This window comes from Rhinopithecus roxellana, chromosome 1, assembly GCF_007565055.1.
Source record: "Rhinopithecus roxellana isolate Shanxi Qingling chromosome 1, ASM756505v1, whole genome shotgun sequence".
In the NCBI taxonomy this organism is placed as follows: Eukaryota; Metazoa; Chordata; class Mammalia; order Primates; family Cercopithecidae; genus Rhinopithecus; species Rhinopithecus roxellana.
In genome coordinates, this window is record NC_044549.1 from 51124891 (window position 1) to 51142869 (window position 17979).

At 51.6% G+C, this 17979-nt stretch overlaps 1 protein-coding gene across 1 annotated transcript in view; it reads right to left on the minus strand.

Annotated features, from left to right (window-relative positions):
* Positions 1-8252, minus strand: part of FGD5 (FYVE, RhoGEF and PH domain containing 5) — a 124971-nt gene extending 116719 nt beyond the window's left edge. Inside the window, 1 exon segment of the mRNA XM_010381519.2 lies at positions 7912-8252. Within this exon segment, the coding sequence (XP_010379821.2) occupies positions 7912-7924 (13 nt within the window). The 5' untranslated portion in view covers positions 7925-8252.
* Between the last annotated feature and the right edge of the window lie 9727 nt (positions 8253-17979).

The following is a 17979-nucleotide window of genomic DNA, read 5'->3' on the forward strand; positions in this document are numbered from 1 at the left end:
TCCATTGGGTACCCACTAGCTACACATATAGCATTGCAGAAGGCAAGGTCTCCTAGGGTCAAGAGAAGACAGACTCTGCTGAGAACTCACTGTTGAGTTAGAATAACTGGAGGGTAGAGCCAGGGACCCTTGGACTATTATGACTGAAGAGCTGCCATCTCATCCCTTCATGAATGACACTCCAAAGGTTTGAAACAGTGATGTGTGCTTCTGCTGGGGGTCACGTCTGGAATCTGCATGCTTCAGGACTGTGTCCAGCCAGGCCTACGCCCAAATTTCATGGGAGAAATTATATAGTACTTGCCAACATGGATATCTGCAAAAGGTCTCTTCCCTGTGGATGCTGAGGACCTACTGACCATGGCAGAATAAAAGATGTGGTACAGACTACAATGCAACAGGAATTAGAGAAGCACGGGCTGCTGTGGCCAGGGAAGACCTCTTGAAGAAGGTGACATTTTAGCTAAGATTTGCAGGATAGGAAGGATCTAGAGAAGGGGAACGGTCAAATGAGTGGTTGCCAACTTTTGAGCTCAGCATCTCTCTGCCACAAGATTGCCCATGCCTCCTCCCTGGCTTCCCTGTCACCTGCCTGGCCCCCTAAGCTCCCTTGCATACTGCGGGCATAGAATCCATCTCCATCCCAACATCTCTGCTTCAAAAGTACTGCCTGGATCCCCACCACCCATGGATTAGGACTCCCACGTTTCCCCTTCAGCATGGTCTAATCTCCCAGCTCCATTCCCACTAAGGCTTGGGTATGACACAAGTGGCCTCAAAATAACAGCCTGGCTCCTAACAGGAGGGAAGATGAAGCAGACTGCCAGGAGGAGGTCTCTGCCAGTAAACTCTTCTCTTCCCATGCATGTTAGGCCCACTTTTGTCCTTGAAGCACCTAACACCACTAATCTCTAATCCAGGGCTGTCCCTGGTATGTGAGCCACATATATCACTACATAGGTAATTTTAAATTATCTTATAGGCACGTTAAAAATAAATGGGCAAGGCTGGGTGTGGTAGCTCATACATGTAATCCCAGCACTTTCAGAAGCCAAGGCGGGCAGATCATTTGAGGTCAGGAGTTCGAGACCAGCCTGGTCAACATGGTGAAACCCCATCTCTACTAAAAACACAAAAATTAGCCAGATGTGGTGGCACACGCCTGTAGTCTCAGCTACTCAGGAGGCTGAGGCAGGGGAATCACTTGAACCTGAGATGCAGAGGTTGCAATGAGCCGAGATTGAGCCACTGCACTCCAGCCTGGGTGACAAGAGCAAAATTCCGTCTCAAAAAAAAAAAAAAAAAGGTAAAAGTAATTTTAACAATATATTTTATTGGACTCAAAATATCCAAATATTATTTCAATATGTAATCAATATATAAAATGTATTAATGAGGTGTTTGGCATTATTTTATTACTAAGTGTTCCAAACCAAATATGCATTTCACATTTGCAGCACATCTCAATTCAGACTAGCTACACTTTACGTGCTCACTAGCCACATGTGGCTGGTGGCTACCGTACTGTGCAGCACAGCTCTAACTGGTTTAGACTTCTTCATGGGACTGTACCACTGGCACCTCAATTTCAGTATTTCTGAAGCCAAAGTTGGTATCAGTGCCAATGGATTTAAAGGTTAAAATAGCCACTGCATCAAACCCATAATCCACACCATTTCATCCACATCAATGGCCAGGCCAACCACCGACATCCATACAATGACCCAGAATCTTCTAGAAATAGTGACTATCAAACTCCTTGTTTCTGTACACAGTCAAGTGTGTCCTAGTTTAGAAAAATATCTATCCACATTAGTAAAAAACAAAAAATTGGAGCTTAAAATGATATACTTCAGCTACCTGTCAGGGTAGGGTAACAGAGGGAGCTTTTGGAGCCTGGCTGATCTGGGTCAAATCCTGACTCTGCTACTTACCAGCTATGAAATTCAGCCTCAGTTTCATCTGTAAAATGGGTGCCACACAGCACCTACCCTCAATGGGTTGTTTCAAAAATTAAAGGCTACATAATATATCAAAAAGGCTCAATAGCAGGCCTTCACATAGAAATACTCAATAAATAATAGCTGTTGTTCAGATAAAGTCCATCTTTGCCTACCCCAGATCTTCCCTTGGTTAAAGTCTTGCTCTACACCAATACACTACGTAATATGAGCTTCACACTGTCAACATTGGGTGGCAGGCATTGGCGCGAAATTATTCTTTGGGGATGGGACTCTCATTTCTCATCCTTAACAGGTGGGCATTTCACATGGGTGCCATGAGACGTGATAAAGGGACAGGTGGGCCATGAAAAATGACCATCACCTTGGCTACATCACCCCCCTCCCACCCAGTCCTTCATCCAATCAAGTTATTGATCTACAGGCACTGTCTCCTAGGCAAAGGTTATGGTGGGTGTCTGAGGCATGATCCTGCAAGAAAATGCCTTCCCCACAGGAGCCTCTGGGAATGGCAAACACTCAGCGCCTGTCCTGTGCTCCCAGCCCCGGGCACAGAGTGCTTCAGCCACACCCTCTCTGAGATCAGGGCAAGCCAAAACCAGAAAGGCTTCATCTGACCCTCAATGAAGGATGAGGAAACTGAGGCACAGAGAGAGTGAGTGACTGGTGTGGGGCTACCCGGCAATTCCAGATCAGGGCTGTGGTAGAACCTGCGTTTCCTGCTTCCTGGTGTTGTCACCTGACCCTCTGCTACCCCCTTTTTGACACAGAGTGTTTCCTTTACGATGGAGACTCAGGGGTCTCTGCCTCTTGTGAGGCAGAGAAGGATAAAATGCAGGGAAACTAAGTCCAGGGTGACCAGAAACAGCTGGGCAGTTAAAAAATGTATGTAAGCCGGGCGCAGTGGCTCACGCCTGTAATCCCAGCACTTTGGGAGGCCAAGGCGGGCAGATCACGAGGTCAGGAGATCGAGATCATCCTGGCTAACACGGTGAAACCCCGTCTCTACTAAAAATACAAAAAATTAGCCGGGCATGGTGGCGGGCACCTGTAGTCCCAGCTACTCGGGAGGCTGAGGCAGGAGAATGGCATGAACCCAGGAGGCGGAGCTTGCAGTGAGCCGAGATCGTGCCACTGCACTCCAGCCTGGGCGACAGAGCGAGACTCCGTCTCAAAAAAAAAAAAAAAAAAGAAGTATGTAAGGCTGGGTCCAGGGCTCAGAACTACAAACTGACCAGAAAGTGAACAACTAGCTTTAATTTGCTACCATTCAATTTCTCTTAGTCTAGTTCCATTAAATACATATTGATCGAGTGCCAACTACGTGCCAGGCCCTCATCTAGATTCTTTGGATGCATCAATAAGTGTAACAAAGCCCCCAGACACAGGGACCTTGTATTAAGAGATGGTGGGAGATATGCAAGAGAAAGGGTAAGTACATTACATATCATATGCTAGATGATGATAAAGTCTATGGAAAATGATTAGGAGTATTTTCTTTTTTTGCAATTTTAGATAGAGTGACCAGCATAGGCTTCACTGAGAGGACATGTGAGCAGAGACACGCAAGTGGTGAGGAAAGCTAGGACTCACCTGGCATCCAAGAAACAGCGAAGAGGCCAGCATGGCCGGAGGGGAGCGAGCGATCACACAGGAGAAGCAGATGAGGCTAGAGGAATCATAGGAAGGAGCAGATTATGCAGGGCCTTGTAGACCATGGCAGGACTCGGGCTTTGACCCAGAGTGATGTGGGAAGCCACTGCAGGATTTTGGGCAGATGGACATGCACATTCTGCCTCCTATGTTGAAATAAACTGAAATGGTGAGGAAGGAAGCAGGGAGACCAGTGAGGAGACTCCTGCAATTATCCAAGCAAGAGATGATGGAGGCTTGGACCAGGCTGAGGTGAAAAGAGGTCAGATTCTGAACAGGAAGGGAGAGCTGAGGGGATCTGCTGACCATATGAATGTGGGGTGTAAAAGAAACAGAAACGTCAAGAACGACACTAAGGTTTTGAGTCTGAGCAACTATGAAGGTGAAGTTTCTGCCAACTGGACCAGGAAAGACTGTAGGTGCTGGGGAGGGAAACCCAGAACTTCAGTTTGCACGGGTCAAACTCCAGTCACAGTCCCCTATTATACACCCTGGTGGAGATGTCAAGCAGCTGGAGATGTCAAGCAGGCTCTGGCTTCTGAAGACAGGTCTGACTAGAGAGGTCACCATCATAGAGATGGAAGTTAAGGCAGGAGCCCAGTGAGATAACCAGAGGACAGAGAAGAGGGCAGGGCCAAGGAGGGAGCTCTGGGGGCCCCAGCCAGCAGAAATGAGGGTGCAAACAGATCAAGAATATGAGAGCACCCAGCTCTGCCCCCTCCTACTCACCCGCCTCACAAAAGGGAGCCAGATGGAGCTCCTGACCTCAGCATCATGTTATCTGGGTCTAAGCGCAATTCTGCCTACAGAAGACTCAGAAAAGCGAGAGCACTGAGTATAGGCTGAAGGACAGGAGGATATTCACAATTTAAAAACAGGCTCCACCTGGATACAGCATTCCAGGGAACTTTAAGGTATGCTGAGCTTTAGGGTATGGTAGGGCGAAACTATAGGCTAAATCAGAGCCGCAGTTTCCTCCTCTGGATTTGCTGTCCAGAACCCAGCATAGATGTAGCTGATGGACCTTCTGGGCTCTCCTGAGTTCCTCTGGAGAAGGCTATGGTGTGAACCTTCCCTCTTCTTGTATCACGGAGCCTGGGGGTCGGTCCCGCCTCACCCTGAGTTACTAATGCCCAGGGCCTCCTGGCAATTTGCTATGCCTGAGGATGACTCAAACTCCAAACACCCTTTGAGCCAAGATGCCGGGAGTCAGCTAGGGGGTGGCGGAATCACACTGACAGGAGGAAGAGATTTTTAACAGCTTCTAGTGATAGAAATAATCCCCAGCCAGCCCCCTGGTACCAGTTTATATTTTCTCTCTCTATTTTAATTAAATATCTGTCACTCACATGTTTGTGCTTGCTTCTCCCTTGTCGGCTATGTAGAGGTTCAATTAGCAGGGGTATTGGGAGGAGCACTGGATGGGGAGCCAGGAGCCCTGATCTTCACAACTGCCTCTGCCTTAACTGGAGGTGTGATCTTGGGCAAGTCCCTTCCCCTTTCCAGGCCTCAGTTTCCCCATCTGTAGACGGAGGGAACTGGACCAAACAGTCAGTCTGGTTTGCTCTGGCCGACCACAGCCTTCTAAATTCCTGGCTCTTCTTAAGACATCCTCTGACATCCCATCTTCAGTTACAAAGTCTGTTTCAGCTGTAGTTCACTATACTCCCCCTGGAAGTCTCATAACCATATGTTGCAAGAGTAATTATCTTCCAATTTCACCTTCCAATTACATCTTAATGTAACCTTCATTCCTGGGTGTCTGCTGGAATGTCCAAGCCAAGCCTGATGATTTCTAATTAGGCTGCTATTAGGCTGGTCCAGTGATCCAAGACAGGGCACTACCAGCAAGAGAGCACAGGACAGCATGGGAAGAGGTTCAGGAAGGCTGCGCTTCCATGCCGGCTCTGTTACACATCGGCTCTGTGATCTTGGGCACATCATTTTGCCTCTCTGAGCCTCAGTTTCCTTTTTGGTAAAATGATGAAATACTCCGTTTTTTCATAGGGCTGTTGAGAAGTTCAGGAAAATAACAGACATGATGCCTAATAAAGTCGACTGGCAAACATTTCCTACACCCCTACTACGTGTTAGGCACTGGATAAAAAAGCAGGCTCTCAGGCTGGACAGTCTGTGTTTCAATCTTGTCTCAGCCCTTCAATAAGCCAGTGACCATAAAATCTCTGCACCTCAATTTTACCATCTATAAAATGGGGATGGCAATGGTACCCACCTCATAAGGTGACTGTGAAAACTAAATAAACTGACAGAAGTAAAACACCTAAAAGCAATACCAAGTCATAGTAAGTACCCAATAAATATTAGCTGGTATTTACTGGTTGCTATGCGACAGATACTTTTTTTTCTAGGCACCTTACATGTTTTAGTCTATTTAATCTTAACAACCCCGTTTTTCAGATAAAGAAACTGAGGTGTAGAGAGGTTAAATAATCTGCTTAAGGTCACATAACTAAGCATATGATGGTTCTGAGATTCAGCCCTATGGAGTCTGTGAACCACCATGCCACATGATCAGGAAATTCAGACCATGGTGCATGGTCTGAATGTGAGGCTGGTATCATTACCATCACATTGAAAAAGGAACCAGGTTTACACTGAAGACAAATTACAGGAAGGCTGAACCCAAGAGTGACAACGACTAAGATTTCCTGGGACCAAACCTGCCTCTAAGTTTATTCCAACTCACTCCATCCCCCAGATTCTCAGAGAAGGGAGGGTCTGCCCAAGCCTCATGCAGGAAAACGTGGGAAAACTGGAGTCGCTCTCACCATTGTTACAACGCGAGTTTTATTAGGAGTGTAGGAAAAAGCTAGCCTGGCTCTGTTCAGGCCATGCCAGCACAGGCAGGAGGCAACCCCCTTTCCAAGCAGTGGCTGGCTGGGCTCTGGGGCTCTGTTGCCACCTCTTCCATTCCCGAAAAGTAGCATCCCTGATCCTGCTCCCCAATTCTGTGACCCACCCTCACTAACTGTCCAGGTGCCTATATGCCCAGCAATAACAGGGCCTGGACACGGGAGGTACTGCCACACTTCCAGACTATCTGAACGCGCAGCCTGCACCTCACTGCTAAAACAATGACTTTTTTTCATTAAAAAGATTTTTAAAAGAAAAAATCCTACACACACACACACACACACACACCAGCAGGATATGGTTCCAAGACAGTCAAAATGGTGGCTTCCTGTTTCTTTAGGGATGTGTGTTTTGGAGTATGGCTTTGGACAAGGGTGTTGGTTGGGGAGCGGGCTGCCTTCTACTAAATTCTGTGAGAAAAAGAAAATAGAGTGGAGATTGCTCCTTGGCAGGCAGATGAAGTTAGCGGGGACTGTTCCCTTGCAAACTCTCATCTTAAGGGAACTTTCTGCGCTCCCCGTAGATGGAGTTGGGAATCCCGAGGACTGGGTTTCAGGCACCACCCATCTCCGAGTCTCACGGTCTAAATCCGTTAAATGGCACTACTCTGGAAGGATCCCTGCGATTTCAAACACATTTTGATTTCACGGAATCTCTGAACTGCAGGGATGAGCTGAGGGAGTCAAATTCATAGAGCAGGAACACGACGGACTGGGGGTGGGGGAACCTGGAGAGGCTCAGCGCGGGGGCCAGGAGCGTCCCCTTGGAGTTGGGTCCCCCAGGAAAGGCAAGATGGACGCCCCCGGCCAGGGCGCTGCGAGGGAGGGGTGCGCTATAGGGGGATTAATTTAAGGCTTTACAGTCTCATCTGGAGAGTGAGCTCCAAGCCTCGGGGTCTATGGGGAGCGAAGGGAGCAGGAATCCTCGTTCCTGTGTGCCAAGTACTGAAGGACTGGGAACTGGTCCCGGAGTCGGGGAGAGCTCCGAATGGGTCCCGTGGGTCAGGTGTGGCCCCTGATAGATGAGCAAGGACCTGTCCCCGATGGTGGGGAATGGAGGGCAAAGGTTTTGGGGCCCGACCAAGTCGCTTTTGCGAAAGGGGCGTCTTTCTCTGTTGCGGAAGGGACCCTCACTCCGGGGACCGCCATGGGAGTGGGGTAGTGGCGCGCACGGCAAGGGCGCGGCCTCGCCAAGGCTGAGAAGGTCCCTGAGGCAGGGCGCTTCGGACGGGGGCCCCCGATTCTCAGCCTTCTCGGCGAGGGGACCCCGGAGCCGCGCACGCTTTGGCCGAGGCCAAGCGGCACGGGAAGGTCAGGGGATTTCGGGCAGCTTGCCCGGGGCGCCCCGGCAGCTCCAACTTGGAGCGCCCGGCCACGGTCCCTCGCGCTCGTGCCTCGGCGCCGGAGGTCGCCGGGCCTCCTACCTGCTCTGTTCATCTTCAGCGCGCGGGGCCAGGGCCGCCGTCCGCGCGTCAGTCCGTCCGCGGGTCCCAGTGCGACTCCGCACACCGCCTCCCTCCGCGGCCGCCCCGCGGGGCCCGCACCCCCTGGCGCCCGCGCGGCCCCGGCGCGCCTCGGACTCCGCGCGGCGCGCAGGGCAGTAGGGGCGCGGGGCGCGAGCCTCCGGGGCGGGGCCGCCGGGCGGGGGTGCGGGGCGGGGGCAGCCGGGGGAGGAGGAGGAGGGGGCGCGATCGCGGGGGCGGCGGCTGGGGCAGCGCGGGATGTCGCGTCGGTTCCTGGCTCCGGGCGCACTGCGCTCTGGCCGCCGCGCCTCCGCCTGAGCCTCTGCTTGCGCCGCAGCCGCGCCTCCGCCCCCTCCTAGACATTTCCTCCGCTCCTGAAGAGGAAGGATTTTTTTTTTTTTTTTCCTGCTCGGTCAGGGATCCAGGGAGGCGAGGGCCGGGGCGTCCCTGCGCACATTTAAAGGGGCCGTGGCCATGGGCACCGTGGGAGGCACTGGGGTTCGAAAGACGGGAACTCAGCGAGTTGGGCTTCTGGGGTGTTCCTGGCTCCTTCGCCCAGCGGACCATGTATCCCTTTATTTTTGACTATGGGCATTCGTTCAGTGCCGCGCCAGCCTCTGCGCTGAGTACGGAACAAGACAGCCCCAAATTCTTGCCCTCAGGGAGCTTAGACAGGAGGAAGTCGGTGGAGACACGATTTCAAAGCGAGGGAGGGACACCAGGGCAATGGGGCTGAGCGATGGCTCTCAGAGGGCGCCGCGCATTCTCGGGGCCCTCCCCAGCCTCACTGAATCAGAAACCCCGTGTTTTATCAAATCCTCCAGGTTTGAGAACCACCGGAGTAGAGACTGGGTGATCAAGGAAGGCCTCCATGAGGAGGTGACATTGGAAGGGAGACCCAGTTAATGAGAAGCCTTTCCTTTTCCACTCAGCACACACCTGGCAGCCTCTCGCAGGTACCTGCCTGGTGCAGAGCGATGTAGACCAAGACTCCACCCTCCAGGAGTTCCCAGTCTGCTTGTCCACACAGACAAAAGCAGATAGTTCTGCTTCCCCGAGGCTCGTGCTGGGATGGGAACGCACAGGTGCCTGTGGGAGCTCAGAGGAGGACCCCAGCGGGGAGGGTTCAACCAAAAAAGAGGCCTTCCCAGTAGAGGGAATCGCTGGGGCAAAGAATTCGCCGAGATGGGAGAAGCCCTGGCCTGCTGGAGGAGTGTCCAGAAGTGGTGCTGGAGGTGGATCTGATTTCCCCAGCTGTAAAACTAGGAACTGAGGCCGGGCGCGGTGGCTCAAGCCTGTAATCCCAGCACTTTGGGAGGCCGAGACGGGCGGATCACGAGGTCAGGAGATCCAGACCATCCTGGCTAACCCAGTGAAACCCTGTCTCTACTAAAAAATACAAAAAAACTAGCCAGGCGAGGTGGCGTGCGCCTGTAGTCCCAGCTACTGGGGAGGCTGAGGCAGGAGAATGGCGTAAACCCGGGAGGCGGAACTTGCAGTGAGCCAAGATCCGGCCACTGCACTCCAGCCTGGGCGACAGAGTGAGACTCCGTCTCAAAAAAAAAAAAAAAAAAAAAAAAAATTAGGAACTGAATTTGATCCTTTCAAAGTCCTTTCCATCTCTGAGCTGCCCCAGAGTCCTTAATCCTCCAGGCTTTTGTGGAGAAATACTTGTGACTCGAATAGAAAATCTGTGGCTGAATTTGGTGTTACTTAGACAGGCTCTTGATACATTTTATGGGTCCATGCATGGAGGTGTGGCAGGGATGGAGATGGAGGTGATGGTGGAGGTGGTAGAGGTGGCGAAGGTGGTAGTAGCAGAAACAGAGAAGGTGGAGGTGGTGTCGGAGGTGAAGGAGGAAGAGGTGGTAGTAGAAACCAGTGGTGGTGGAGAGGAGGTCGAGGTGGTGGTGGTGGAGGTGGAGAGGGTGATGTACATAGTTGCGGAAATCATGGCGTAGCTGGAGGACATAATATACCCCGTGGTAGTGGAAGAGTTGGAGGTGGTGGAATTGATAGATGATGTGGATGTGGTGGAACTGGAGGAGATGAAGGAAGTGGTGGTGGTGGAGGTGAAGCTGAAGGAGGTGATGCAGGTGGTGGAGGCGGTTGAGACAGTTGAGGTGATGGAGGTGGGACAGGTGAGGGAGTGGATTGAGTTGATGGAGATGGTGGAGTTGAGTGAGGTGGTGGAGTTGAGGGAGGTGATAGAGTTGGTGGTATACAAGGTGTGGGCAGGTATATCTGTGTTTGAATGTGGGTACAAATGAGTGAGTGGATAAATTGCTTCAATATTTGATGCAAAAAGAAAATATATATTTTTAAAAATTGATCTTGTTTCTGAGATTGGAAATAAAAGCAAAATACCCTAGAACCCCCAGGGCAGGAGCAGGTGAGGGAGGCTCAGATAATTCAATTCACTGCCAGTGTTACTCTTCACTGTTAGCCCATGCAAAGGAGAAGGGAGAACAGGAAGAGACCTCAAGGTTTTGCTAAGCCATTTCCACTACTGTTGAATTTGGGCTTTGAGGCTAAGCAGTGTCTACTTTAAAAGATCATAGCACTAAGGCCAGCTGGGAATAACACAGGTCTAAACTTGTGTAGCTGAAGCCACACAATAGTGTGGAGTGATGGGCTATGAAGCTGAAATGCTTATTCTTTTGTTTGCTGTTCCTAACAAGAGAAAACGGATAGGAAAGACTGTTGGCTTTACAAACACCCACTGCCAATACTGGTGGTTGTATTTATGGGACTGAGCCACAGCCACTCACTGAATTCAGGGGGAATGACTGCAGATACCCAAAAAAGATATGATGTGTGGGGGTGATGACCATCATCACTACTTTCTTGAGCCTTTAACATATGTTTTTGTCCCAAGATTTTTATAAAGGAGTTATTATATCCCCATTTTACAGATGGAAAAACTGAGGCCCAGAGAGAGGAAGTGACTTGCCCTTATAGTCCAGCCAGGACTCTCATCCCATTCACCCATTTACTACTCTGTGAATGCTTGAGGTTCTTGGCGTTGCCTTTTGTGGGCAAGAACCTCTCCACGCTTTTCTGGAGGAGCTTGGAAGGTGGAGGACAGGAACCTCTAAGGCAGATGCCAGCGAGATTGACATCTGAGCAGGCTTTCCCTTTCTCCCCCTTTATTTTTGCTCTTTCCATTCTGCCATCTCTTTCTATCTACTTTGGACAATCAGAATGGCCAGCAGCTGCCAGCAACCTCGTGGTGAAAACCTAGTGGGAGCTTTGGAAGTGGGGGCCAAGGGGACCATCACCATGGTTCTGCCACAACCAAGGACCAGCCAGATGTCCGCCTCAGAGCCTGGGGAACTTGGGATCAAAGGAACTTGGATGTCCAGTGCATCAGCCGGGTGAGGAGACAGTGGCACTAACAGCAGGCAGTCGTAGCAATGACAGTGATAACAAATGCTAATAGCAGATGCCTGCTGAGCGTCAGCTCTGTGCTCCACCCTTTCCATACATCTCATGACAATGTGAAGTGATTTTTATCATTGTCCCCATTTTACAGGTGAGAAAGCTGGGGATCAGAGGGGTGAGACACTTTCTCAACACCCAGAGGCAGTGGTGGAGTCAGACCCAGGTCCGTCTGTCTCTAGGGCGTATGCTGCTTGCTTTATACCACATTTGCTCAAGGTCACCATGGCAGAATCTTGACCAGAATCCTGGGCATTCCTTCCTTTCTTCAATTCATTCATTCAGCAAAAATGAATGGAGTGCCTACTTTGTGCCAGGTACCTGGCCAGCTTTACAGCCCAGCCTCACCCTATGCTTCCCAGAGGGCCCAGGCTAGCTGAGGAAGGCCACCCAACATCTAATTACCACCAGCCCAATGAGAGCACTAATGGGGAAAACAGACCTCCTGACTCCCAACCAGTGTTCGCATTATGGTACCACCCCTCAGATGCCTTTAGACTCCTGCGGTGGTGATGACAGGTTCTCCGGAGGCTTCTGAAAACAAAGTCACCCCTCACTGCACCCTTTAAGACCCCAGGACCCTCCCCACACACAAAGTTCCATCCCACACACCTCTCACTCATGCACATGCGTAGTGCACCATTCTCCAAGTCAGCAAATGTTTCCCATCTTTTTATCATCCCTGGACAATCTGGGGCTGACTACCTCCCTGAACACGGCTCGGGTTATGGCAGCCCCAGCTCCAAATCACTGAAATCCAGCTCCCTATTCCCACAGGCCTGAAGCCTTTAAGCCAGCTCCAAAGCTGGATGTGGCCACCTTCTCCAGAAACAAAAAAGCACCCCGGGCTCTGTGAGCTCATGTGAAAGTGCCCATCACCACGCCTCCAGACAGGCAGTGGGACGTGGTGGTCAGGAGCCACATTAACCTGGGCGTGACCTTGGGTGAGTCACTAAGCCTGTTTCCTCATTTGCAAATCATAATAGCTGATATTTGCTGAGCTATATGCTGATATATTTGTGCATTCGATATACGTTTTGCATATATTACTTCATTTAATCCTCCTAACAAACCCATGCAGTAGGCATTGTTATTACCCCCATGTTACAGATGAGACTGCCACAATGCAGAGAGGCGAAGGTACTTATTTGCCCAGGAATACACAACTAGTAAGTGGTGGGCATGGGACCCTGGTTCTGGGGCTGGCCTTCTTACCTACTTCAGCACACTCCTCCCCACCCCCAATGAAATGGAAATGATAATAGTGTCTCCTCAGTAAATGAGGTCATTCATCTAAAGCATTCAGTATGGGAGAGGGATACAGGGGGTGCTTAATAAATGATGTCTGGTACACAGTTGGTGCTCCATAAATGTTCACAAAGTCAACTCACCAGGAACTGGGGCACACAAGCCCACAATCAGAGCATGAGAAGATCAGGAAGGAGCACTTATTGAGCACCCTGTGCATGCTGGAATGAGCAGAGTTGGGGGTAGTGGAGGGCAGTGCGAGAGCAGAGCAGCAGCCTGTGGAGGTGGCCTGGGCTCTGCTTCCTGCCCCCACGCAGAAAGGGGTGACCCTCAGGGTTTGGTTCCCACGCGTGCCGGCCACCTTTGCATCCCGCTCCTGTGGCAGGGGCCCCCTGTGTTTCCCATTTTCCACGAGGTCCACCTTTTGTCACCTAGAAGAAAATGCATGCTATTAAGAAGGAAATTACCCTGGCCCTGCAGCCTCTTTAGCTGCTGACCTCTTGGTCCCTGCAGTCTCAGACTGCTCACCCTGCAGTGCCACGGCTGTGACACCATCAGCCTCTGGGGCTTATCTTCCCCTGAAAAGTAATCGAGTTGCCTTCCTGGCTCCAGGGAGGACAAATCTAAGCCAGACACCTGCTGGGGGTGCAGGGGGCGGGGTTGGGGGTAAAGGGGGGAGGGAAATGATGTCTTAACAAGGCTGCCCTTCCCTTCCCATGCTACACACATTGCTGGGGGACATCCGATAAATTTGGCTCGGACCCCCACCGCCCTGACTATGCTTACCCAGGCTGAGAGATGAGCAGGTTCTCAACCACACCAGGTACTGGTTCTGTGGCCCTGGGCAAGTCATTTCACCTCGCTGCACCTCACTTTTCTCCTCTGTAAAATGGGCAAAACCTCTCTTGGGTTGAAGTGAGGATTCAGTGAATTTTAGTTCTCTTCTCTCTTCACTTCCCTGTCCTTAAAGAGTTCATGGTGTGGTCAGAGAGAAGGGCCTGGGATCAGCTAACCGTCATGCAGGGCAGCTGAGCTGAAAGTCGGGGATCGAATTAAGCTTACCCCTAAGAGGAAAGGAGGTGACATTTGGGGTGGGCCTGAAAGGTCAGGCAACATTTTCCAGGTGCAGCAGTAGGGTGTCCCTACTAGGTACATGGAAACCGCCTGAGCAAGCGTCTGGAGGGATGGAAGAGGAAGGCAGGTAGGCAGGGTGAGAAATTTTTGTGGTCACAGCACAGGACGTGTCTGTGAAAGCTCTCTGACTGATGGTGGGCCAAAGAGTCTGGACTTTACCCTGCAGGTGAAGAGGAGCCATAGTCTAGGGGAGGGGTGACATGGTCAGACCTGTGTGGTAGAAAGCTATGTGGTAGCTGGAGTGGTGGATGAGTCAGAGGGGCAAGCCTGGAGGTAGGAAACCTGGAAGGCAGGAGTCGGGGTGCCACAAGAGGCGATGAGACCTGAACTCATGAATGTTCCTGACCCGCGGGGGCTGCAGGGATTCAAAGGCATGCTGGAAGGCTTTCAGGAGGAGGTGGGCTTTGATCTGCACCCTCATCAAAGGCAAGGGCATTCCAGACAGGGGTGGGGACGGAAAATGGGGGCCAAATCTGATGACGCTGGAGCATCTAGCCTGCCGGGTGGGAGTGCATTTGGGCGAGAGGGGTAGGCAGGGGCCTCAAGGTCTTGGTCTAGCAGTCTTTGGCTCTCCAAGGAAGGACTGAGCTCTGGGGGAGGGGAGTCAGAGGCTGGGTAGGGCCAGCTTGGAGTTTTTATTATCATTGGGTGGGATTTTTATCACTGGGTGGGATTCAAGGTCTGTGGAGGAAGCGGCCACCCTCTTCCGGCCAGCCATTTTTTTTCCTTGCACTGGCCTGTTTGGCTTTTTCCCCGAGGCTGCATTTCCACAACAGCCCCTCCTGGCTGACTGGGTGTGGGCACGGCTCCGCCACACACCCAGCAGCAGGGGCGGCTGGCCTTAGGCTTCCTGCCCCTCTCTGGGCAGGCGGATTGGAGGAAAACAGCCCTCAAGCCTTCTTCAAAACAGGAAACTGCTCTCCCTGCTTCCTGAAGGGCAGGAACTGTCCCTATGGCAACCATGGGACAAAGAGGCCACATTAACCCTTCTGAGGGCAGGCCTGGCTGAGAGCCTCTTCACCAACCTCTCCTGGGCGTACAGATGACAATTGGGGGTCACATCCCCCAAGGGACAGCCCCCAAGTCTCACCACCATTCCAAGGGAAAGGCAGATCTGCATGTTATACCCATTGGATGGAGGACAACATGGAAGTGAACTCAGAGGGGTGGAGAGGTTGGCCCTCATCTGGGCCACACAGTGCAAGGACTTTGGGTTTCATTCTCTGAACAAAAATGTGGAGCCACAGAGGAGGTGAAGCAGGGGAGGGATGGATTCTAACTCACATTGTAAAAGGTTTTCTTTTGGCCATGGGCGCTGGTGGGATTCAGTGCAGAGTGACAGGGACTTGGGACTCTGAAAGGTGTTTTTTCTGGGGGACTTTGCCCTGAGAACCCTGGAGAGACCTGAGTCATGGGGAGAGGTAGTCATTTGTTGCTGTGGAGGGTGGGGGAAGGTGGAGACTCTGTGGCCTGCACCCAAATGTGGCCACCACTCAGGAACCCAGCCTTCTCCGTAACTGGCCATCAGCTGTCCCTCCCCCACCCCCAGTGGTCGCTGTAAGGATGCCACGAGCACAGCTCCCAGCATTGTGGCTGCACACAATAGCAGCTCACCAGTTGCTTTGGGAATAGCATCCTCCTTCCTTACCACAGCCCCTAAGGCCGAGCACCCCACCCGCCTCATCATGCCCCCTTTCCCCACCCCATCTCCCACCACCTCCCCCTTTTCACTCACTTCAGCCACACTGGCCTTCCTCTCCATCCCTGACCCTGCTCAGTCCTCCAGCCCCAGGGCCTTTGCACCTGCTATTTCCATCCCCTGGAAAACACTTTCCTAAACGTTCACATGGCTGGACTGGCTCCTCTCATTTCTCAGGTCTGAAATGTCCCCCTCACAGAGGCACCTCTGACACCACTCCCTAGTCTCTTGCCATCCAATCACTTGGTTCTCTTCCTTCTCTGCACTCATTCCTATCTGAAACTGTCCCATTTATTTGTCTGTGTATGTGCGTGCTGTCTCCCCGATTAAAATGCCAATCCCGGGAGGGCAGGGCTGGGTCTTGCCTGGCGGCTGCCCCATCTCCAACACAGAGAACAAGGAACTATCTCTCAAGAAGAGTTAGCTGGGGGCGTGGGGAGCAAAGGTTAAACGTTCGCCCTATAAGAGAACTAACATTTCTTGAGCAAGTACAATTGCCAGGAACTTTTTTGGTTGCTGATTGCATTGGAAGGGATGTATTATTATCCCCATTTTTCAGATGAGGAGACAGACTGAGAGAAGTAAAGGTTCATGCCAGAGGAGTTGAGGGTAAACCCAGGGTAAACCTGTGCCTTCCTGCTTACCCTCCCACCAAGCTGAAAGGGGCCTCATGCACAGAGAATGAAAAAGGGTGATTTGACTTTCTGAGGAGTTGACAAGGGTACTGCCAAGGTCCACACCTTTGGGTTAAAGCAGGGGAGCCCAAACTCCCTGATCTGAAGGATCTTCTGAGCTGGGTATAATACACATTTCGATGCCTGCCCCCAGGCCCAGTGAGGTGAGATTCCCTGCAGCTGGAATGAGATTCTTCATTTGGAGAAATGGGGGTTAAGGCTCTGCAGGCCCTGTTAAAAGCCTGGGGTTGGGGGAACACAGGGACTCCCTTCTCACCAAAGAGCCTGAAGTCCAAACTAGGCCATCAGAGGAGAACCCGGCCGTTAATCATTCACTCAGTGTGTGGTAGGGTCTAAGGGTTAGGGCCTGTCCATGCATGTTGTGCCCAGCTAGGGAGCCGGGGCATCTCGGGAAGGCCCTGACAAGCAATTGACTCCAACTTCCTACCTCTGACAGCTACCTGTCCTCAAATTCTGGGGACAGGAAGCTCAGTCCTCACAGGGCTGACCCTTCCCTTGTGGGCTGGCTTTGCAGAACAGAGGTAGCAATGTCACCTTCCCCAATGCACCAGGAAGGGTGATGGTTTAAAGAGAGGCATTTTGATGAGCCACCAGGGCCGACTCCTGATTTATTTTCCCCATTCGAGCTCCAGAGTGGAGACTGTGTTCTCTCTGCTGGCCCTCTGGCAGAGGGTGAGGGAGGTAGTGGCTCTGGAAAGACCATATTAATTAGCTTAATGAGCATTGTGCATTTGTGTGTACAGACATGGGAGGCAAGTGGGAACCTCTGTCACCGACATCATTAATTGCTGGGGGTGCATCTCCCCCCACCCAAAACCCAGACACTTAGAGAAATGAATCAGGCCCGGTCTGGGAACACCATTAAAACACTTGGCTGCTCTGGGCGCCGGTCCATTGCCCTGTGGCTGCTGGGACTCTGTCCTTCAAGAAGAGGCTGCTGTCAACACACACAGTCCCTGCAGGAGCAGCCTCCAAGCTGCCTTCCAGCAAGGGGGTCCCAGGCTGAAGTCTGGTCCTCTACAGCTTAGGGGAGTCCCTAATGAGGGGGGCGGGTGTGGGGAAAGACCTTCTACCCCCAGCAGAAGCCACACACTGAATCGGGCTGATTATTTCCTACAGTGTGAACTCTGACGCTGGGATGGAGCCCCAGCCCCACTGCTCACCAGCCCTGAGCCCCTGGAAAGTCCCTGTTGCTTCTGGGTGTCCCTCTCCTCATCTAAAATGAGGCTTTTCTGGCACCTACAGCACATGCCCCCTAGGAAGATGAAAGAAGATAGTGACCCTGAAGCCCTTAGCCCAGTGCCTGGCACACAGGTAACTGTCGGCAATGTTAGATTGTTTTTACTGAGTATTGTTTACAAAGTCCCTGGCACATAGTAGGCAGTGAATTAGGATTTCATGTCCTTCAGCAGGTGGATATTGTGTTTGGAGATCTAATCCACGTGCCATTTCTCACTGACTTGATAGTTTGGTTAACTAATGTTTAACCTTTTATAAATACCATTTGTTCACATCTCACCTATAAACAGGCAGCAGCAGTCAGCCCTCACTGTCCAGGCACAGCATCCCAGGGTCAAGTCAAATTCTTAAATTGGAAGCCCAAGGAGAATTTGCCGCTGGCTATAAACAGCTCCCTTAGGATCCAGATGCTCCCTGCCTTCGTAGGTAAGAGCTCAGGGCCTCCTCAAGCTGATTGGGCTATTGGTGCTCCCAGGACCATAAGCATCCTGCAGGTATATATGTCTTGTATATAAGCATGTATCACCCTCTTCATAGGTGAGGAAACTGAGGCACAGAGACTTGCTTAGACAC